Below are 24,700 nucleotides of genomic sequence, written 5' to 3'. Positions count from 1 at the left end.
CTAGTTGCATGTTAGTGATCATTTGTAAAGTAATCACATAAAAATGCACAGCTCTCCCTTTAGAAATTCAGATCCTTTATGAAGGCAGGAAAGTCAAAGCTCTGTCTGATCCTCTTCTCTGCATGCCTCCTAGTTTTGCCAAGGAAACAGTACAGAATAACTGTTGACTCCAAATCGGCAAGAGTAGGAAGTCTAATTAGTCTGCAAAGGGATGGATATGCCTTTGTAGTTTGACAGTGGATACACTTCAACACAGTTGTACACTCAACATTTTTTTACAAGGGAGCTTTGTAAAACTCTGGCATGCTTACATCCTGTTTCTTTTGCAATGCATCATACTGTGGCCAGAAGCACTGCTATTGTATATCCATCAGAGCAACTTCCAAGATTAAATTAATACATACTGAAATCTTACTTTTGTTTTCAAAATAGCAATTCAGTGTGAAAGAAATTAGTCCAAACTTAAGATAAAAAAACCCAAACCAAAACAAACAAAAAAAAAACAAAAAAAAACCAAACAAACAAAAAAAACCCAAAAAACCAAAAATCCCAAAACATAAAAGCAGCACACCTGTTTAATAGATAAATCCTCTAGAAAGCAGGCTGCAGTTATGTAGAGTTATAACAACCAGAGCTATGCAAAGCTCAGGGATGCTGCTTGACACAATGGCCTGCTTTCAACTCCCTCCTTGGCTAATGGGGTTTGTAACCTCAGATTTTGCTACCCAAGTATCTTCTAAAAGAAAGCAAAACCCAATCAAAATGGAATCTGCACTGCAAAATACCAATTCTTGCCCTTTCCCCCTAAACTAGTCATGGTTCACTGGAGTGTCATTTTGGCAAATTTAGTCAAGTTTCTCTGTAATTAGAGAAAATAAACAATGACATGTCCTCTTAAGAAGTAATATTCTCAAAATTATAGTGGAAGGAACAACTGAAAAAATAGTATTGGCCAATGTGGAATAAGGCTATATTAAAAAAAAAAATCATAAGCAGTGATACAATTTTCTCCTTGCAGTTTACCAATTGCCTGTTTTGTATAAGATGCTCAAGAAAAATACAGTAAAAAGAAAAAAAAATAATCTTTGGTTAGTTTGCTGAGTTTAATCACTCCAGCAAGAGCTAGGCTGTTTTGAGTAAGAATGCCAACCTGCAACAAAAAGTGAGTAGTGGAATCTTGTATCTGATGAAAATAAAACCGGGAAATTCCAGAGCATGCCAATGTCATGGCACAAATAGAACACCGCACTCTCCACAAGTGTCCAAATAGGGTTATGTCAGCCCCTATCAATTACAACTTCCATTCCCAAGCAAATCTCAGAAATGGCAAATACAGGTATAGGTACAAATGTGACGGAGAAAAACCTTTTTAATATTTACATAGTTCTTTTTATACCTTGTGGTCCACAGATACCAGACTCTGGTATTGTAAAGCAAATGGTCAAAATCATGACAATCATTGATGGCATTTGGTCTTTCTAGACTTTGCACCTGTTATAAAACATTTGGAAGCACAGTTTTATAGCTAAAGTCTTCACAACAAATTGTCTTGAAACTCTGAACTGATATTTAAGAGTATGTTTTTGTTTTAATCATCTTTGCTTCCACTTAAGACAATCTGGATACAAGTTCCCCAGCATCCTCAAATTATACCCCCCATCCTTTCCCTCTCTTCTCTTTTACATGCTCTGCAATCACATATCACCAAAGAATATCTGTCTCTTCTCCATGAACCCACCATTCCTGTAGCAGTTACAGGGGTTCAAAGAAATCATGCTTGCAGCAACTCATAAACCAACACAAATTTGTATGAGTGTGCTCCACCTCAAGAGAACACCAAGTTATTCACCAACCAACTCACACCAGCCAACTCACACAATTGTTACAACACAATGTTAGTTAAAAAACCCCTCCCGACAAGTCTGAAGTACCTGCCATTCCTGTTGCCACACTGTAGGGGTGGGATTTGGTTGCTTTCAAATTGTTTGTGACTTGTTCATGATATATGGCAACAAACACACTGGCTACATGCATGGAACAGTAATTGAAAGCAGTCAGACAGTGGTAAACAGAATAGGAAGAATAATTTTTATTCCACATAAATGCTCATATTGCAAAATCTTCTCCACAGAGAAGTCCACATACTTACTGAAAGTCCTGATTTTGTCCCCATGGAAGTGCTAATTTCATCATTTAAGTCAAAGATCCCTATGGCTCTAGATTTCTCCTCCCATATGCAGAAAATTTGACACCTAGACACTAAATTAGATATGATAGAATCAGACATTACTCAGACAGAGACCAATGTTCATACATTGAACTTTATTAGTTTTCTTTTCATTTAGAATTGGACCAAGTAATTTTCTTCTCTCCCTGCCTAGTTTGATGACACTAATCAAAATCTGTGGTGCAGGCGAAGGGAATCACTGAAGAAATGCTTATCTGCATTTAACAGCTGAATGCTTGCAACAAATTCCAGTGTGATCATAGGCTTGTTTGTGAATGCCATAACACAGGTTATGAACCTGCATTTGGTGGCAAGTGTAGCATTTAAAAAAAAGCCAGATAGAAATTGATATACTATGTTGGAATGTTTATGAAGCAAATAACCAATTTGCATCAATATTTCCTAAATTTTTTACTTTGCCTCTATCTTAAAATACAATTTTAAGTACAACAGTAATTAGTTGAGTACATTAACTTAGTAATGAATAAAAAAGTTATGTGCAAATCTCTCATTCTGGACAATCAAATGAATCAACGGTGTAATCCATTATGAAAATTATTTGAAGAATGAGTGAATTGTGTTGGTACAGTTTCCTCTCCCACTTCCAGCCCCTCTTATATTCTACTACTGTGAGACTTCAAATACATAAAACTTAGGTTTCAGCTAGACCTTGCCAGAGAGAAATATTAATTACATAAAAAACTCTAAAATGAAGCACATATTCCCATACAGCATAAAACCAGAATCTCAAAGTATTGAAATAAGCATACGTCTCCCTAAACACTTACAGCAAAAAAAGATGTAAGCAGTTACATTTTTGACATTTGTTTTATTTTAGAATGTGGGCTAATTTTTCCTTTCTTCCATCCACTTCTGTGTGGAAATTCTTGTGTGAGATGTGCTTTCCATATAAAGTCCTTTTACTGGGCACTACCAGAGCATAGCTGGAAAAAAGGATGACTATGAGTAGCTCCCTTAAATTTTCTGTCATTTTTTATTTTGCATGTACATTAAGTTTGTAACTTACATTGCATCTTCATGAACAATATCTGCTGTGGTCGTTTTAGTAATGACATATGATGAGCCTCTGATTCTATTAGCATGTCTAACAAGGGAATGAGAGTCTCGTGGGAGGAGTTCTAGCAGACAAAGAAAAAACTGTTTCATATTTTTAAGCATATCTGAGGTTACCAGGTGTCAAACACTGGAGATAAATGGCACACCAAATGACATTAGATCAAAGTCACAACACACAGAAAATAAACAATTTGAATTGCACTCAACAAAAAGATCAGATTTAGTATTATTTAGAGTGCAGGGAATTCCCCTAGTGACAAAAAGTGTCAAGCAGCTATCCTTATCAAAATGACCACTTCATTATACAGATGCTCAAGATTCCTCACTGCATGATAAATTTTCTTCAGGAATCAGGATGCACATAGAGTAGACATTAATGCATATGCTCTGGTTATCTCCTGGGAAGCCCAAGGAATTGCATGACAATTGCTTTGTGCCAAATCCCAGAAGAAATTATTTAGCGAGTCTTCAAGTGTTACGAAGTGGTTGACAGGTCCTACTATAAACAAAGCCACTCAGTTCAACAGTAGACATGGTGGCTACTGTGTTTGGTCAGATGAACAAAACAAGCCTCTTCTGCACTCTTTTGTACTTTTTGTTTAAATTTTTGGTTTTCTGAGTATTTTGAAGCTAGCCACCCAGTGAGACCCAGTGAGCAGGACCTTTGCTTTGGAGTGATGATGAAGGAACCTACCAAGATACAGACTGATAAAACACACTATCCTTGCCAAGTGCTTCTGCCACTTGATGCCAAAATTTCGAGAAACTACTTTAAATCTAAGTCTTAATAGAGAATTTCAGGAAAATGGCTGAAAAAAAAAGTCAGTATAAAGATTGTGAGATTAGAACCTCCACTCTGGAGAGCTATCAGCATACCACACCTGGATCCAGTAATGCCATTGCTATTCTCATATTTTACTCAACAGCAAGCAAAGCTTTCTGAACACAGCAAACACTTATGTACATGAGCACTCTTACTGCCTTACTAAGACCATTCCAATGGATAGAGTTACCCAGGCAAGTAAGTGTAGGATGAAGGCCAGATGTGTGTGGTTTCTGTTACCAAAAGCTGTTGAGCTGAAGTGCAGCAGTTATGAGTACCTGCATGCCTGTTTTACAAACACAGATTTAGTATTGACACTGAATGAAGTATTTTTTCCCAAGACTGTGCAGATACACTTGATAAACTTCAGCACAAAAGAAATATTGCTGTTTTTTACATCAGCTTTCAGAGATTTCAGTATGGGCTCCTTCCTACAAAGCTGAATTGACACCAGGAGTTATGGCCTCTATCTTGAGCAGTGCTGTTTCTTAACAATATGCTATACATTACAATCTTTGAAAAGCTTTTCATACTGCAAATTGGAAAAGTGCTTGCATTGAGAAGTATGCCAACTGTGGGTATTCTTTCACAGTCAAAAGCAAATGCACATTAGATATTGAATTAATACAGTCTATAAATATCTCTTCATTCTACCCCACATTCACTGTTATTCACAAAAATGCATACAATCCATTGTAGCAAAAATTAGGCCTAATTCAGATAAAATTATGTGGAAAATATTTTCCCACTGCAAAACACTGGGAGAAATCAGGTCATCACGATGTCTCAAGTTCTGCAATACCTTTTTCAAAAGTAACATCTCCAGGTATTTTGGAAGACAGACCATTACTCAGGGTCTAGCAAAAGCCAGAAAAACCTTCCCAAAAGCCTTGACAAATCAAAATTTTAACTCTAGAATCATTTCAGTCTTGCAATCCAATCCACAAATTTATCAAGATGTCTTAAAATAAATGCTTTATCATTAACACCGTAAGAAAGCCATTCTGTACCCATGGTTAATCTTTTTTCAATTAACAAGATTTGCATCATCTCAGTAGCCCCACTTTGCATCTCATACTGAAATAACTTTCATCAACAATTATCAGAATCAAACCCACTAAGTGACAATGTACTTTTTGTACTTATACAATCTCATCAAATGCATACTAAATTCACATTATGAACAGCATTGTTTCTGTTTCCTGTATCATAATTTTCATTAAAAAAAACACTGTCTTGTTAGAACTCAAGTGAATTACATTGTTTTATGTTTTCAGTTTCACTCCATTCTAATCCTTTAGTTAAAATCACAGAATTCTCCCCAGTTCTCTGCAGGTCTTGCAATACTTCCCCAACTTCATCTCATTTACAAATTATGTCTGACTTAGATGGTGACCTCAACCTAAGTCACTGGTATGTGAAACAGGATGTGCCCCCAGGCTGATCTCTCTCCATTTAGATTCTGAAAATAATTTAGAATTTACTGCAGTCTCTTTTTCCACCAGCTTTGATCTGTTTTTCAATTCTCATGTTAATCTATTTCCATTCAAGTATTTTTAGAGCCTTATGTCAAGCATTACTTAATTTTAAGTAAATTAAATTAATTGTGTTCATTTTCTAAAAACTCAGCGTCCCAAACCACTCAGGATGAGGGGAAGAATGAAAGGGCAAGAAGGAAATATACTATATGCTATCATACACATGTTTGAACTTCCAAGGCTTTTGTTCACCATTTAAAGTAATCTCTTGCTTAGTCTTGTGGTTAAAATAGCAGGTCTAAAGTTGATCGCAGCTCTTTTTTTTTTTTTTTTAATGCAATTGTTTAATTCCATTAGAGGTTCTTATTACTGCATTTATACTTATTTCAGTATTGTAGAACAGAGGTTATTTTGGACCTCTGATAAGGTCAACATTTTAATATTTGCATTAGATGCTAGTATATATATTCCTTTCTGTCATTTACAACTACAATGTTTCCATATCTCAAATTTTCTAACTTCTGCCCATTGTTTCCTAAATTATCCTATCAAGTTTTTTTTCCATTTCTTCTTCTAGTGGGTTGACCTTGGCAGGACATCAGCCACCAAGCCACTCTATCACTCTCCTTCCCAGCAGGACAGGGGAGAGAAAACAAGACAGAAAACAACTAGTGGGTTGAGATAAGGCAAAAAAAAAAAAAAAAAAAAAAAAAAAACAACAACAAAACAAAACCAAACCAAAACAAACAAACAAACCACCTTCTCTGCCTCGCCTAGAAATTCAATTTATTTGGGGAACATATTATAATGATCAGCCCTTCTCCTCTTGTTACTTGTCAGAATTACAAAAATCCTGACTATATTAATAAGTATTAAATCTAAATAATCTCATTTTGCAGGTGGGCTATTTGAGGCAAAGGAAAGTTTACAATTGCATCAACTACTTAGATTAGTTTGTTGGGCTCTGACTTGTGAAATAGCTCTGAGTAGAATTAATTTCCATATATCCTTCTTTAGATGTTGTAGTCAAACTGTTGCCAAAGAGACTCTGAAGCTCTTCAAAGAAGGGAAGTACAATGACTACCTCTTTCTTTACAGTACATACCAGCTAAAACCCAGACCAGATAATCTTCGCAAGTTATCCAAGAATGCCTAAACATGCGGGCTATCACTCAGACTTAGCATTGTATTAAACTACAGCAATCAGACTCAGCATTGTATTAAATGACAGCAACCTCCTCCCAGCTATGGGAACACCACAGATTAAACACAGACACTGAAAATGGGGAAGCAAATCAAAACAGGAAGGAAAGCACAAAATCAGCAGATAGCATTTTAAGGCAAACAGACCTCTGTAGTTCTCTGCAGATACTAGGTGGTAACTTATGCAATCTCCCAAGTTCTCCAAAAGGGCACATCAAGTCAATTTCAATTACTTAATAAATATTACATATTTAATAAGCATAAATTCTTAGGATGAGAGGATCTACTCTCCATTTTCAGAATGTTGTCAACTTGTATTTTTTTTTTTGCTTCCCTTTTATAGCTAAACTTAAGATTCTGCTATCATTTTGTCAATTAGGCTAACTTTCTCCTGTGCTGTAACTCACATTTGTTCCAGTCTGCATTTAAAAAAAGTTGTTTTTTTCCCTGTCATTCTAGTGCTCCTTTCCACCTCTCTTATCCCCCTGTAATCTTCTACCTTAAGATCCAGCACTTTTTCTCTTCACTTTCAAGGTTCTAAAGAGATCAGATAACCTCATTACAGTCACTGTCCTGCTCTCATTCCATGTGGGATTTTAAGTATTTCTTGTTTTCTTCTGCAATCACTTCAGTGCCCCCTCTCATTCTGTGAAGAATGCAATTTCTTTTTCTCCCCTGGCATATGTCTTCCCTCTTTCAAGTTTGTTTTCAATGCTCTTTTAAATAAGTTTCCTATTCTGAGATTATTTAGGGCATCACAACAGCGTCTATAATCAGACTGTTCCAATACTCTTGTAAGCCAAGGAGAGCTCTGCTGGCAGCATTAATACTCTTTTCTTGATTGATAGTGAAATATCTAATGGAAATTCACATTTTGTCCAGTTCTCTTGTTACTACAGCCGTGCACTGAAAGGTGATGATGCAGTAAAAAAAAAAGTATTGCTCCTTTTCCCAACAAACTTGGTTAAAATTCCAACATTTAAAAATAGATACTGAGGTGATTGTGAAAAACGGTTGCTGTCAGTACCAGGATGCTTTGGTGGTTTAGAAACTTGGCATAAAAGTCTAGGTTTTCCTATCCCAGATATCCTGGCTCAGGCTCTAATTCCATAAACTACACGACAAAGGATATTGTAAAAGTACGCAAGAATTACACTTTATATAAGCATGGGCACTTTACAATCTCAATCAAAACATTAGCACAAAGACTTTAAAATAACAGAAACTACATTTGAGCTTTTGTAAATTTAACTTCTTCTGAATTTGTGTTCTCATTCTTTTTGTACTGGGCTCCTATTTTAACCCATGAAAAATAAGAAACTGACATGAAAAGAAGAAGTTGACATGAAAAAGAAGAAAAACAAAGATCATTCATTTGGAATACCACACAATTAAATGCTAACTTTTGGCCCTATACTAGTACATTTAAAACCTCACATTAAGAATATTTGTCAGCAGTATCTATATATTTGTATCTCACATTTTCCTAATACTTGTAAACAAGGTAATAATCGTTTTTTTGAAAGGCATTCCTATAGCTCACCATTGAATTTACATGCATTATATTATACATGCACTGATACGTCTGAACACAAACCACCTCTACCCCCAGTTCTGCTTCAGGCAGGAAGTTTCTCTGGTGTTAGTTTCTCATAGGTCAGTATTATACAGTCTCAAATATTACTGTTACAATCACATTCTGGAATGTGATCATACTTAAGTCTCTGCTTCTGAAACTTTACATACAAAGGACACTATTAAATATTCCCCCTGAAATTGCTTCAAAAATTTGAGAACACTGCTTCCAGTATTAGTAAATCCAATTCATTTGAAGAAACCTTCACCGTTTCATAAAGGATGACCTCCTCTGCGATGCACTTTTTAAAGACTTCTGTAGGAATCCTGAAGTATAATATGGAACTTTCCCTGGCGAGAAATGAAAATACAAAGAACTGCAAAAACATAAAGCCTTTTAAGTAACAGATACTGAAGAGACTGACTAAAATTCTAGCTTACATAAGCAGCAAAACTGAACATGGAATACCTGATAAAAATCTGACAGATGCCTCTTTCTCCTTTCTTAAGCAAGACTTAGGAGACTCAGAATTCACAATCCAAAGGACAATGGCCAACAAGTATGTAAGTGGCAGTCAGACTGAAAAGGAGAGTTGTTAACTGCAGCATGGAATAAAATCAGCACTCTGTTTAATGCTGTACTTGTTTGTGTAGGGAAGCAGCTGAGAGAAGCTATGTGTTTTTACTTTATCACTCAGAATGCCTGTAGAATGAACCAGTCAACACTTTAAAACTCACGTAACATTTAACAATGGGCTCATAAATTTCAGTGCCTTTCACAAATTCCAATTTGGAATAGTTATAGCCTATGTACCTACATTCTGACATTTTCAAATATGTACACTGTTTGAACTGTTCTGCAACACTGGTTTGTACTTTTGGGCTATCTGCTGTATTTAAAGCTGTCCCAGAGGCTATACTTAATGGAATGGAAATGCTTTGCTATAATTTACTTTAGGCATTAGTTTAGATGATAAATATTCAGTCTGTTACATCAAAAATCAGCAGCTTAAAGATGGGGTTTAAAACATGAGCTGTTACAAAACTTCTCAATTAAGAAGTAAATGATTACAGCAAAATAATTATGGAAAATAAATTCAGTAGGTTATGTCAGGTAACACAACCTATTAAATTTATTTTCCATAAAATGACGGAAAATAAATTCAATAGGTTATGTGGTCTGAAGGCTGGTATTAGGATATGTTCCATTTTACATGAAATTTTATATAGCAAATCTTCTAACACTAATTTATTTTCAAAAAGAATGTTTTGCTAAGAAATTTCTCTCTAAGAATTTCTTAAAATTTTGTGTTACCATTTTCATCTCCATTCCCCTCAGAAACACTTACTTGAATTTCTTTCTAGGCAGAAGAAAGATAGCAGATGGGCAAATGATCAAACAAATTGCTTATGGATTTTGCATTGCTTATCGCTTTTTTACTGCTGATTCCCTGAGGAATACTGATGATTTCCTAGAGGAACCAATAGGTACAATATAATCATGGCCAACAGAAAATATTTTATATACTTTAAGAAATACTTAAATTTTCATTTTCAAGTGTAGTTACGTATCCCATTTCAGATTATTCAATTACAAAAAACCCCAACAACTTCAATTCAAAAGCCTCAAATCAATACAACATTACATCATAGCTTACTTATTTTTGCATGTAATACAAAAGCCCCAAATTTCTTTTTATTATTTTATAAATAGAAATAGGAAAACTGAATGTCTTCCTACAATTTCTGGGGACTGAAGCTGGTTTTAAAAATAGTAGTATGATACTGAAATGAAAGAAACTTCTGACTATTTTATAGCAATGCTATAAAATATATAGCATATAAAATATATAGTATTATAATATATAGGATATAAAATATATATACTTTATAGCAATGCTACAGTGTAATCCAACAACTATATATGCAGAAGACTTTGCAGTAATTGATACTGAAGTGAGAGATCTATCTTGCATGAAACACTGTACAAAATACAGACTTAATGCTCAGGTCTGTACAGCATTACTGTCAAAAAACTTTCAGATGGTTTTATTCTAAATTTCCCCAAGCGATTAAAATCTAACCCAAGTCACTGTCCAGATAAGCATGCTATACCATATCAGAAAGCAACACAAAAAATACCACATTTTATCTATTAAGTCTCAGTCAACTAAAGTGCTTAAGTGTATGTTTTTAAGTTTCATATTACCCATGTGAAATCTGCTGTCAAAGACACTACACGCGTTAAGGGATACAACCAGCTAAACTTTAATGCATGCTTATGTTTCATTTTCTTTTCCTCATCTTTTTGCTTTGAATATAAGACTTGTTTTAGTCACTCCAAAGCAGTGCAGCTATAAATAACATGGATTTGATCCAGCAGCTTGGAAAGACAGAGAGATCAGATAAAATGCCATTAAAATTATTATATATATCTGACATGCTTTATGGTGTACTCAATTATTATGTCACGTACGTTAAAAGACTGCATATTCTTTCTTTTAAACAGCATGGGGGGATTTTTAACAATGAAGAGCTCTATAATTGCAGTGGTAGACCTCATGAAGACTCAAAATTCAGTTTTCAAGATATTTTAATTAAATCTCAAGTCCAAAAAATCTTCACAACAAAGCCGACAGGAAAAATATTAGTTGGAAATACAAAGCTCTATGATACTAATACCAGAGACAAACCTATAGTGTTTTAGTGGCTGAAGAACAAGCATTTTTCCAGCCTCTTAAAAAGATGCAACAGTTTTGTTCTTTTAGTAAGTCTTCCTGAAAATTCAAATTATTTAGAATCTCTGCCTCCAGTTTTGGGATCATTGTTGATAAATATTAGTATTTTCTCTTAATTAACCATACAGATACATAAAATTTTAAGTGTTCAGAAGGAGCAAGAACCAATAATCAAGAATACATGTAGTAGTCCATACACCTGTGGGGGATTAAATTGGAACACCATCAAAATTATTCCCTCTGAAGTATCAGATATGTTTTTTCCAGCATGCTTTCCAATGAAATACAAATGTCCTCAAGACTCCCTCAACTTAGACTTATGTTTCAGATAATACAAATACTGAAATAATTTATGTATAGAAAAGTCCTTCCCAGTGTGGACCTGTCAACCTTCTCACATTCAGCCTCTAATTTCAGGAGGAAAGCACTCATCTTAGTTACCATTTTAAAGCTATTATACCTATTAAATAATTGTTTGCAATAATAAACCAGGAGTAAGAATTTTAACAGAACATCCTAATTCTCAAGTTTTTTACAGTGAGCATTTTCCAATTCTGAAAATCCAAATATTGCAAAATTAATTCTAACTCTTGAGTGGTGCTCACAGTACTTTCTTCAATAGTTTGCATACATCAAGCCACTGCATTCATGTTTCAAGCTCCACTGTCTGTAAAATGAAAACAGAGATTTCTACTGTACCATTAATTGCTAATCTGACACTGAAACAGTGGTTTCATAGTCATGAGTGATGGGATTGAGAATTTCTGTGTAAGTCCACTTCCCTAACAGGTACAGTAATAAACTGTTAGTTCTTTAGGCAAAAGACACGAGTCTGTTGGATTAAAGCTTCATTCTCTGCCTGTAATGAGTAACTTGAGGGCCTTCTGTAGATTTTGCACAGCAGTGCTCACATCTTCATACTGCAAAGCACTGCCAGCATATTTGCAATACTTTTGAGCTCTGGCAAAGTCCTCTGGAGTCAAGCGGACTTCTCCTGTAAAAACATAAGTATTACAAAGTTACTACAAAGGAGATCTGACTTAAGCTCCCTTTCTTATGATTTTTATGTTTTACTGATGTTTGTGGTAATATTATGAAAACCAGGCTAATATTTGTTGTAACATTATAAAGACCAAGCTACAGTATTTCTTCTGTTCTGTTCTCTTTTCTTTCCATTCATATAAAACTTAACTTCTTTGCTATTGAAAAATGTGAGGACCTTTCTAAACACTGGTATTTGCATGACCCAGTGCCTTTCAAAAGTAAACAAATACCTTTGAGAAAGATTTGCTCTTCATCTAAGACAGTAAGGGAGAGCTTTTATATGACATTAAGTTAGTTGTAATCATGTTACAACCTGCAAGAAACAAGGACAGTGCTTTTTGTGTTTACAGCATAATTACTCTGCTTTCTTCAGAAGTAATACATAGTTAGAAACTGTTCCTTCTCAAGTGGAATAACTTTTCAGAATATGGAAGCATTTCCCACTGGCATGTTTTGACACATTTTATGTTTCTGCTTTTCCAAATAATTTTTGTTTCCAATTTTATGTAAGATGACTGAAAACAAGATTGAGGTCATGAAATGTGCCCATTTTTGTAACATTGGAGAACACTAGCAAAAAATATTCCCGTAATATAGTATAAATCAAATATTACTTATTAATCAGACTATTTTCTTCATGTAAATTAAAACTTTAGGAATTAGCACTCAAACACATGCATTAAGTCTTGGAGAAGACATAGTAGGGACTTAAGCCCTAACTGACAGAAGATTTTATATGTGAATAGTGCCACTGATGTGGGTGTAAAATAAAGCAGAGCTGTGGTACTGTACCTCCTTCCACCCACAAATTCACTGGGAGTTTTAAGGCTAATCCCATGCCACTCCAATAATGGACAAATTTATATATATCCAAATACGGAAAAATTATAAAATCTTTACTCAGGTTCTCTCAAAACAACCTGTAAATGATAGATTTTTATGGGCACAGATAAATGATTATATAAAACACTAAAGATTATGTATATATTTAATAACTTCCCACACAGTATGGTATAAGCACCAAATAGATTTCACAGATTAAGAGAAAATGTGCTTTTAAATGCACCATACATTTTACATAAAATTTAGTTAAACAAAGATTTAGCTCTCTAAGTACATTTTACTCTTAAGCAACTACATGAACATACTTAAAGTCATTTTTTATGGCGCAATTTCCATTAGCTGGATCCTTTCTTTCAAAATAGAACTGTTAGCAATACTGTGAGAATGTTTACTAAAGAATCTCTATTCTTATAAAAAAATGTCTATTATATTTGCTTTTCCTTCCCCCAGTCTTACTATTTAAGAACAGCTTTTGAACAAATAAAAAAGAAAGCCTGGGAATATTAAAAAATTAGACTGGTCTGCTGGTTTTCAAAACAACCCTACCCAAATAAAATCATAAAGGTAAGTACTCTGAAGATTAATTTCATCATTTTTTTAAAATATACTCTAGAACTCCACTTTCAATAAATAAATATAACCATCAAGGGACATAAAAACTTGGTGGGCTCATTATGATTGCAATGTATATTAGTTTCATGCTTAGTAAGTAAAGCCACATTAAATCCCTTAAAATACATACACATGTGAGTAAATACACATGAGGGAGTGTACAAACACAGATACACACCTTGGGTATTTTGTACCTCAGGAAAGTCACAGACTAAAAGCAGCTGGGGTCAATCTGCAACCACATTACTGAACACCTTTAAGAAATTAAAAAGACCAAGTTTCCCTCAAAGTAGCTTTATGCTATGATGCCAAAAGAAACTACAAAATCATTCTTTAAAAACTGGTCAAGGCATCAGTCCAGTATTCAAATAATTTATTGGAAGCAAGCCTAAATTCACCCGTCTAATCTTATTTTTACAGTATGAGCTCTATTAACATTTTGCTGGCATAAAGCCGTATTTATTATGAAATCTACCTCAGATGCTATTATGACATAACGTGAGGGGAAAAAAATTATTAGTTTTAGATTTATAAACCAAAGTTTATACAGTAAGAGGGTTGATCTTTTCATGTGCTCAGTAGCCTGAGCTCCTACTGAAGTCAACACCTCACAATGGAAAAGCAAAATAGAAACAAACCAGCTCTGTGTTCTGAAGTTTTACAAATAATGTAAAACTTAACTGCAATGACTGTACTTACATCAAAGGTATAACCACAAAAGTTAATATCCTACTTGAATTTACATATTCAAGGGTAAAGCAGTTTTGGAGGAAATGCCCTGGGGGTCCTGGTGGATACTGATCTGCCCATGAGCCAATAATCTGCTCTTGTGGTGGAGAGTGACAATGGCATCCTGTCCTGCATTAGGAAGAGCACTGCCAGCAGGTGGATGGAAGTGATCCTGTCCCTTTCAGCCACATCTTGAGTGCCGTGTCCAGTTCTGGGTTCCTCAGCACAAGAGAGACAGACTGACAACTTGGAGACAGTCCAGCAAAGGGCCACAAAGATGACTAAGGGCATGGAGCACAAGAAGCATCCAAGAAAGCTGGGACTGCTCAGCCAAGAGAAGACAGAGCTCAGGGGGATCTTATATCAAATATATAAACACCTGAAGGGAGGGTATTAAAAGGACATAGACAAGCTTTTTTTCAGTGATGCCCAGTGACAAGACCAGAGGCTGAAACACAGGAGGGTCCTGTCTGAACATCAGGAAACAGTTTTTACTCTGAGGGTGACCAAGGTCTGGGACAGGGTGCCCAGAGAGGTTGTGATGTCTGTCCCTGGAGAGATTCAAAACCTATTTTTCGAACTAGCAGTTACATTTTTTCTCAAACTTCTTCAATGCAGGAAATTAAACCACAGGGAGAGTGCACAGTCAGGGGGAGACACAAAGGACATGGTCCTGTGTGACTGGTTTTATGTGACCCTTCCTTGAGCAGAAGGGTTGGACCACCTCCTGAAGTCCTTTCCAACCTCAAGTATCCAGTGATTTTTGGCTTTAAAAAAGCCTAACAACACTGAGATACAAAAGGTATACTGTATTTATTCTGAAACAAACCTGCTTCCTCTGGTAATCTGAAATTTTTAGGACTGTAGTTATAGTACTGAAACATAACAGGAATATGGAATCTGTAACAACAAGCATGATTCTTTTAGTTTAAAAGAAACACAAAATGAAACTGATTTTACTAGAGCTGGTGAAATAATTTTGGGGAAAAAAATAGTTTTAGAATGAAAGTAATGTGCATTTCACATAAATATATATGTTTTTCCCTGGAATCCTTTTCTACCCTTCAGATGTTTTTCCTTTTTATAATGCCCAAATATAAAGCAGATGATTTAAGAACATTTCAGTCATGCAAACTGGTGCATAAAAACAGTGATGGAAAAGGTAATAAATGGTTTTTGAAACAAGATAACTCTTTTTTCCCCATTAAATCACTTGAAATATTTGAAATATAAGTACGCAAGGATTTCTTTTTAAGATGATGATAACACATTCAATGTCAAATTAGTATTTCTACTTTGTGTGTAGAATATCAAACATTGTACATACAACTACAATGGACAAATGCCTTCTTTGTACTATGCCACCTGTGGAAGGGACCATATGGCAACATAAGAAGATCTTATAAAATCTGTGTAGCACAACTATGAATGCCTTTAGTGTTAGCAAAATCTAGGGGTAATAAATTTTTTAAGACAACTACATCAGAGAAGTGCACACACACATACATGAGGTTGCTGCATAATGCTACAGTCTGTTGTCAGACACATTAACTCATGCTTAAATGAAAAAGCTTTGACACTTTCACAAGTCAGTGTTAAACTCTGAAACCTCTTCCCCCAGGACAGGTCAACTATTGAAAGATTTATGCTAACTAAAAATCAAAGAACACTATTCCTTTAACTTAATCTTCCTTTGATAAAATATTCTACTCCTCTCCATCAAAAGTTTTTCTTCCATAACAGCATTAATCAGGCCTCTCCCATGTTAGGGGAAGCAAAGAAAATATATAATTTATCTTTAAAATACACATTTCATCTTACTACAAGAAAGAGTCTTGCAGGAATATGTGGAATATCCTGTTTGACTATGCCTATACTACCATATTCAACACTGCCAAGAAAGGTGTCTCAGCACTCAAACTTGACTGTCTGCAGTGTCAAACTGCTGGAACAGATTCCAGTATGTTTTGGCCCATGCAAACTAGCACTTTCCCAAACAATTCCTGGGCATGACTTGTGGTCAGAGCAAGCTACAGACCATTCAATATAAGCAGTCTTAACAAGCTACCTTGTTTAGGTTTAGAAGTTTAATAATATGAATGTGAGAGGTTCTGTGCCAGCTGTTCTCTGTGCCAAATATTTCCAAGTATGTATAATTTGTTAGCATGGACACAGACATCGTGTCTAAATCCTGGAACAAATGTACCTTGCACTGTGCTAGCTCTGTGGATCTATTGGATGGAGGGAAACACTGATCCCTCCTTCCTGTGCAAAGGAAACCTCAGTTCCACAGGAATGGTACACACCTCAATACACAGCAAGGATCTAGCCCAGATATGTATATTGCAGCTCAGGAACAGGGAAGGGCTCATGGGTCACATAGTTTTGTACATCCATTAACAGATACAGGCATTTCTCCATCTACTTATGGGATGGAGAACAAAGCCACTGTTGGCACAGAAAGGATTCCTCAGCAGCGGGAGAAGAATGCACAAGACAGTGACAGGCAAGGACAAACACTTTCCGTTGCTCTCAAGCTTCTTAACTCCACACACGCAAAGAAAACTGTCACTGTACCTCTGCTGACACATCCCCTGTGCCCCGAGACTCCGGCATAACTGACAGTGTGTTTTCTAAGCTTTCAAACCAAGAACCTGTATGACCTTTATCATCTCTTTGCATGCACTTCTGCAGCACTCCCTCATAAGAATGTAACACTTTGAGCTGTTACAAGACCCAAACTTGTAGTAACACAACAGATGTGCAGAGGAAGAATGCAGGCATGCAAACACTCAGGTTAGATCAAGTTAAGAGATTTATCATGGTGCTTAGCAAGGGTCTTAATCTCTTAATTACACAATACTACTTATTAAGCATTCTCATAAACACAATTCCTTCTTATTTATGTACTTATTAAACCAGGTTATCTCAGGTAGGTGGTAAAAGGGAGCAATGCACTCACATTATTCAGATATTGAATAATAGAATGTCTTAAACTTGATAAAATATGATGTTTTTGACAACCAGAAACAAACATTCAAACCAAGAAATGATGATGATTAAAATTTTCAGAGTAGTTATCAAAAAAACTGGTACAATGACTGTCTAGAACATCATGATAAGCTAGTTAAACATGAAACCTTTGCTTCCAAACACCACAAAATTTGCCTTCCAACTAGCAGTTACTATGGCAAGGCTTAAGTAAAGCTTTGAGCCATTTCAGTTGAGGAGCTACCAAAACCCCCACAGCAGTCCCCAAAACTCAAGAACTATCACCAAGTTAGAATGTTACAGCTACAGCTACAGGTCTGAGGTGTTGTTTACAATAAAATGAGTAACTGCCTCATGAAATATTAGTGCCAGCTCAGCTGGCTAGAGCATGGTGCTAATAATGCCAAGGTTGTGGGGTTGATCCCTGTATGGGCCATTCACTTCACAGCTGGACTCAATCCTTCTGGGTCCCTTCCAGCTCGACTATCCTGTGATTCTGTGATTACAATAATATGCCAGAAAAACTGTAGCACCTATAGTATCATTTGCTCTTCAGGAGAATACTAAAGGTTAATATGTCTCTATCAGTGGCAAATTTTTGCTATTTTTAAGACATCTTCTGCAAAAATGGCTTTCTAATATATTAGAATGGAAATACCCTTAAGCATTCTTTATGCCAGCAGATTAAAAACAAGTTAAACATTTAATTCCTCCTATAGCATTTGATTGAAGCAAAAATGCTTTTTCAGTAAAGGTATTTTAACACAGACACAGTCTTCAACAACATAATAAAGTAACTAAGTATCTGTAAGTTATAAAATGCAAGAACATACCTATCTAAACTTTGTAGTCGTAACAGGCAATGTTTGACCATGGTTAGTACTAGAACTTAATATAGCAATTATGTATAATATTGTATACTAATATATACTATCAGCTTTCCCTGATGAGGATAAACTGTAGGGAAGAATATGAACAGACTTTGTACCAGGACTCCTAGACCTCCTCCTCATTCAACATCCATTTTATACTGCCAATAAAAATCTGATTATTACAAACAGATGTAATTTAAGGGGTTTTTTTACACTCTTTTCTCTTTTCCATGGACAGAAAAATTCTTAGAAAACAGTTAACTCTTTGTCCATATGGACATGAGTGTTCAAATGAAAATCTAGGATGATTCCAGCTTTATTGTCAGTTACTACTCTTCCACAGGCCATGGTTTCCCAAGGTTAGCCCTTATGTGTACATTTCAAAGCATGGAATATGTAAGCAGACATAAAATACATATGATATAGGTTATCAGTGATTTGAACATCAAAGACAGATGACATCTTAGAAGATAAAAGCCTTGATTAAATGGTACATCAAAAAAAACATCATTAGCAGTACCTTACAAATTGATTGTTTCATTTAACACAGGTACTACTTCCAGTCAGGAAGCACACTATTATTCTGTACAAAAACATAACTTGAATGTTTTATGAATTATTTTATGAAATTAATAAGTAACTTACATGCTGAGCCTGTAGAATAAATTTTAAGTAAAGGGAATGTATATTAATTACAAAAAATATAATTTACCAAGGCTATCAGGAATATAGGCATTGCAAAGTATATCAGAACCACACCTGAGAAGCAACAATATAAATAAAGCCTTATGCAATGCTACCTCATTAGTTCAAAGTAGTCAGAGAGACAATACTATATTGTAACAGCTTTCAGAAACGACTAAAATCTTAGCAACACAATGCTTAGATGTTGACCACTCTTTTTAAAATTCTTGGATCGTGTTCAGATAATAGTGACAATATTTCTCAAACTTCTTCCTTCAGGGCAGGGGAGACACAGAGGACACAGTATGTCCATGTACAACAATACAAATGCCACAAGCTTACCTGCAGACTGAGCACTGTAAAGGGAAGGATCAACCAGAGGAATATTCTGAGGAGCAGGCTGAATGGTGTTACTTGTCACTCCTGCAAACCAATGCAAAAAAATGAACTTGGATTATTTTTTATTTATTGACTTTAAAAGTAAGCAAACAACCAGAACAGATTCACCTTATGATTTTCAAATTAAGCAGCTGATAGCATACTAATTCTGAAACTGTGTAACAAATAATTTAAATGCTTTCACTTCAAATATGAATGTTTTATAAAATAAAACAGAACGATGTATAGACTATCATCCATTTTACCAGTACAGGATTTCACAGGAATTTAATTTCAGGCATTAAATAAACAAGAAAATACTAGTCCAAGAGACACTGGTTACCCAAAAGTATTGCGGAAAACCTGCTAAACAAAAGTGTGAGTAAACTTTTATATTTAAAACTTAAATTCTACATTCTAATACCAGAACCAGTCTACATTATTATATTTTAAAGCCCAGTGCCAGTCACCTCACACGTGCAAACTATCTCCTTCCTAATTCCTTTGAAAACAATCACTGAACATCAAAATGCTAACTAAGCTTAAAAGGGAAATAATGTTGCTAGAAGAAGAAACAGCACGTTATGCTGTGAAGCATTCTTGTACCTGCATTCTCATTTTAGGTACACTCATTTGCTGTGATCCAAAACTGTATTTTTGCAATATGTCCATAATATACCAGACTAGCATAGAGTTATTTCTACAACATCTGCTGTCTAGGAAGAGAGTATAATCACTTTTCTAAATTCCATCACTCCACTGAACGATTGGTGGGGTTAAAACTATATAATGCACATTAGAATTCATGTATTCCAACAAGGTATGTACTCCCTAATTTTCAGATCCTCCCAGATCCAAAAACAACTCCACCTATCTGAAGGATTTCCCTTTGATAAAGCTGAAAAAAAGAGCATCCTGAACACTTCATAGGGTGAAGCATTTTTAAAATGAAAAAGTAAAAGAAAAGGAGGGACTGTGTGACAAAAAGTATCTTGTACATTTGATAATATAAAAATGTATTTGAATAATAAATGATCACCAGGATTGAAATAAAGAGATTTTAATTTTTAGTCTTATTAATCATTAATTAGTAATTCTACTCTATGATTATTATAAAAAGGTCCCATAAGGTAAAAAAAGTTGTACTCGCCAATCACTTAATATTTTTTTTTTAAGTATTAAGTACAGCATCTGGGAAGGAACTTGGAATTGTTAAGAACTTGGTTTTGGTCCCAAAATTACACAAAATTAATAAAGATGTAGGAGCCAATATGTTTAGCCATAGGGACAAAATTCCCATTTATAATAATGTCTGAAGTCAATCACACTAAAGCACTTGGGAAAACAGGCAGAAGCCAAACCAAACCAGTATGAATGGTACATCAGGCATATTGCTATAGGGTTGTAACAATTTCAACACTGTTGATAAGCTCTCACATGAAGAACAGCAGCCTATCTGCACACGAAAAGCTACATATGAAATGAAGTAATATAATTCCATCTACAAACTGAAAGATTCAAATTGTGCTTTACAGTACAGATGTTGCAATGCAACACCATTTTACTGATTTAAGAGAAGACAAATAAATTCTGTCTGCAGGAACAGTCACTTTCTTAGTCCATATATGTCTTCCGTAAAAGTACTCCAAACTATGATTTACATATTTTAAGAAAACATTAAAAAATATTTCCAGTGGCATTTTTACGATATTAGCTTATGAAGATGCTTTTGCCACACAATATGATGTTATTTTACTTTCTATGTGATGAACTAGAATTTGGGCAAAAATTCATCTCCCATTAAAGGCATGGATTTCTCAGGTGTGATTTGGACATACCTGTGTTATGAGGTACTTCAGCTGGAGTGTTGGCTGGTGCATGGGCACCTGGTGGTATATGTATGCCAGTGTAATTACTCGTTGGTATGTTGTTAGCTTCATATGTAGATGATGATGATGGAGCTGTTCCACTATGGACAGAAGATGACCCTGCTTCTTCCCTTTCAGCATCTGCTAAAATGATACAAAATAGGAATTACTGCAACTACTATGTATAAACACTTGAAAACTTTGGCTTTCCTTAACATCTCCTTTCAAATTTTTATTTTATTATCAAATTTTTATAAAAAAATTGCCACCACACAGCGTGACATAAAACATCAACCCAAAACCACATAGGGTCGATTTGAAAAGCTAAAAAGCAACATACCATACAACAAAGATCTAGATACTCATACTTTCAAAGATCTCTTCTGTTCAACTTGAAAAATCATTTCCTTACTTGTCTGAATATAAGCTGTCTCGTTAGAACAATTTGTTGTTCTAACATGCTTCATGCTCTGCATCCATAGAAGTTGAACAAGTTATTACAAATAGGCAGTAATCTACATTTTAAGAGATACGTGAACCAGAATATGGAAAACTGTATTTGCCTTACAAACTCTTCATAAAAGGCTAGCTAGTGCCAATTCTTTTACCCCAAATCAAACCACAAATAAATAAGAACCAAGAGGAACTTTGGGAAAGCAATACCAAACAAGAAACTAAGTGCAGCCTAGCCAAGTCATAATTGCATCTAGAACAGTTAGAATACATAATGAGCTATATGAATAATGAGGTTCAATATATCCCACAGCACGTACAAAGAACATACATATTTTTCAATCTAGTCATGTTCTTAAGGTTCTGATCTACTTTATTTAATACTGCTTTAAAGGCTAAGGATCCAGTAAATTCAGAATACATGGTTGATTCCTGCTCATTCATTTGAATTAAGTTCAGTTTAAAAAAACTGATATTCATTTACTGTGTATGCATTCACCTGTATCAATAATGTCAAATGGAACAAGCAGTTTTAGTAATTGCTTATTTAACAGCCAGTGCTTGAAAGGGAACAAAAAAATATGGGAGGACAAAACTTGTATGTGCATAGAGCTAGCAAAAGAGATATTTTTAAAGAAATTCACACTGATCTTCAACTACACAAGACTATGAGTTATGAAAACACTTCCACTGCCTAATAATTAAATGGTCTACTATTAAAAATATTACTATTATAAAGATCAGAATTGTTTCCCATGTGAGTCTTTTTACCTCCCAGAAAAAATTCACATGCTACCTTTAGGAAAAATGCCTAAATACCTTTGAATTTACAATACAATTTACTAATAAAAAGGCTATAAAGCAGAGTAAAATCAAGTATGGTTATTAGAGCATTTTTAGTGGACTTTAATACACTCTGGGTTTATGGCACAATTTCTGACACATACAAATGAACAACTGACAGGTTTCTGGAAGACAAAAAACATCTTAAGGTGCCAGATCTTTCTTTTGCTGTATTTTGTGTTAGTAACTCATATTGCAATATCGTGTGGCTAACATGCATGGAAATGAAATTAAAAGTGAGAAAACTGGCAAAAAGAATGTGAGATTCAAGAGTGAACACTGCATATGCTATATTTTAAATAATAATATAATGATAGGAAACCATTGCTTGAATGCTGTATTTTTCACTGTTTTTGGAGTCAACTGAACAAAAAAAGATAAAACAGTTTCAGAAAAAAAAAAAAGTGAATAAAACCAGAGCTTACTATACACAATATGAATGAAATAGTTACATACAACACTCATCGTGCTGGTTGAAGGTGAGGCTGCCGAATATTACTTGTAACACTGTTACCAATTATTTACAGCTTGGGTAAATTGTAGCCATAAAGTTGTACTTTCCAAACTGGGTGTCTGCTTGAAGCTAGGATTTTAGGAAAGCTGTTGTAAAAATTACTAAGCGATTTCTGAGGATGAGGCAGTAAGAGAAAACGTGTTTCCACTGTCCTTGGTATCTCAGCTGTGAGAAATTACCCATAAATTCATGCCCATATTTAAGTTTTTAATGCATTTATTCCTTTATTCTGCCCCTTGGAGCTTCATGTTGCCCTCATCTGGTTCTCAAGGCACATTCTCATTTCTTTCTCTGCCCTAGGATTGCATATCCCATATCTGCAACCCTTTGCCACATACTTGTGTTCCTCTTGCACTGCTCCCATTTTCTCTCCAAGCCATTCCCAGTTTCAGCTTCCAACTTCCTAACTGCACAGTTCAGGGTCTCTACTCACTCCTGTAACAGCGCAAAGCTGTGACCAACACTGGCCACGGAAGACACGAACCCAAAGGGTTAAAGTCTGGCAATGTTAAAAACAACCCAAAAAAGTGTTAGAAGTGCTAATCACCAGTAATAACAGTGCCTGCAAGAGGCAAATTCACAAATCTACTCTTTAATCAGGTATATGTATCAAAAGATTAAGCTCAACTGTTTGATTTGCTCATTGTGCAAGTGGCCAATGTTAAAACTGTATTACACATAAAAGTAGTTTTGTTTAAGTTAACTCTCCTTAGGTCTTTAAAGTACCCAAATATCATAAAAGCATTGTAACTATTCTTTCAGCAAAGCAAATATTTAAAATATTCTTTATCAAAGACTAAAGTATTAGAAACATTTTAAGATGTCCACTCTCAGTATTTGTGAATAGCTTTTAACAGTAGTGTCAGATAAAAGGATTTCAGGCTGCAATAAAAGAACATTTAAGTCAACAGAGGTTTTAAATTCTATGGTTAGAATGTCCATAATATAACTGAAAAAAAAAAAAAAAAGAAAATATTTTCCAGGGAATGGGAAAGAATGCTACAAAATTAGCAAATTGTTTTCTCATGCAGCAGTAATAACCTAGAATTCAAAGTTCCTTACAATTTTCTTAAAAATGCTGAAACTAGGCTGTGAAACAGTGACACAATTGTTTTACATTTCATTTCAGCTCCAGCTGAGTTTCTTGTCTTGGAATCTCATCAGCTTTTGTGCTTGAATCCCAGTATAATGAATTCACAATCTCTTTAAATTTTCTGCAGAGCTACAGTATACCCAGACCACCTGCTTTTGGTTTTTTTTTAATTATTTATTTACTGAAGGCAAGATTCTGTGAAATAATCACCCCATCCCCACAACTAACCATCCAAAGATACTTTTATATAAACAGAGGATTCTCAAGGCTTAATGGCATTCCCTTTTCCAGTGTAAGCAAGCACAGATCATGACTTAATTTCAGCAGCTCAGTGCATTAAATATAAGATTAGCAAAAATTTTTTAAGGAGGCCAGACTTCTCCAGTTCTCTGGACTCCTATTTTTCATGAGTTCAGAGAATTATAATCTATCAATATATTTTTCCCCTTGGTCTCATTCTGCTGTGTTGTTTCTCTTTTGCTTGAGATGTTGTTGAAAGATTCACAATGTAAGGTTCTATATGAACATTGCCTTTTAAAAACAAACTAAACATGTATTTTTTTTTCCACAATATTGAGAAAAGAACTCCAAAATCCACCAACTTTTCCCATATTGCTCTTTTTACTACTTGGAACTATTAAGGTTTTCTGAAATT

At 35.0% G+C, this 24,700-nt stretch overlaps 1 protein-coding gene across 3 annotated transcripts in view; it reads right to left on the bottom strand.

Annotated features, from left to right (window-relative positions):
- Nucleotides 1-10,958: 10,958 nt before the first annotated feature.
- Nucleotides 10,959-24,700, bottom strand: part of VTA1 (vesicle trafficking 1) — a 37,314-nt gene continuing 23,572 nt past the window's right edge. For 2 of the 3 annotated variants that reach the window (XM_053938480.1, XM_053938483.1), the window contains exons 6-8: nt 21,113-21,286; nt 19,239-19,319; nt 10,959-12,115 (exon numbers count right to left, since the gene is read on the bottom strand). In XM_053938480.1, the coding sequence (XP_053794455.1) occupies nt 11,970-12,115; nt 19,239-19,319; nt 21,113-21,286 (401 nt within the window). In that variant the 3' untranslated portion in view covers nt 10,959-11,969. The remainder of the gene's footprint in view (nt 12,116-19,238; nt 19,320-21,112; nt 21,287-24,700) is intronic. The other variant, XM_053938481.1, reaches the window with a different exon arrangement.

This window comes from Vidua chalybeata, chromosome 3 (assembly GCF_026979565.1).
Source record: "Vidua chalybeata isolate OUT-0048 chromosome 3, bVidCha1 merged haplotype, whole genome shotgun sequence".
Lineage (NCBI taxonomy): Eukaryota > Metazoa > Chordata > Aves > Passeriformes > Viduidae > Vidua > Vidua chalybeata.
Note: the sequence above shows the minus strand (reverse complement) of the source record. Positions and strands in the feature narration are given on the sequence as shown.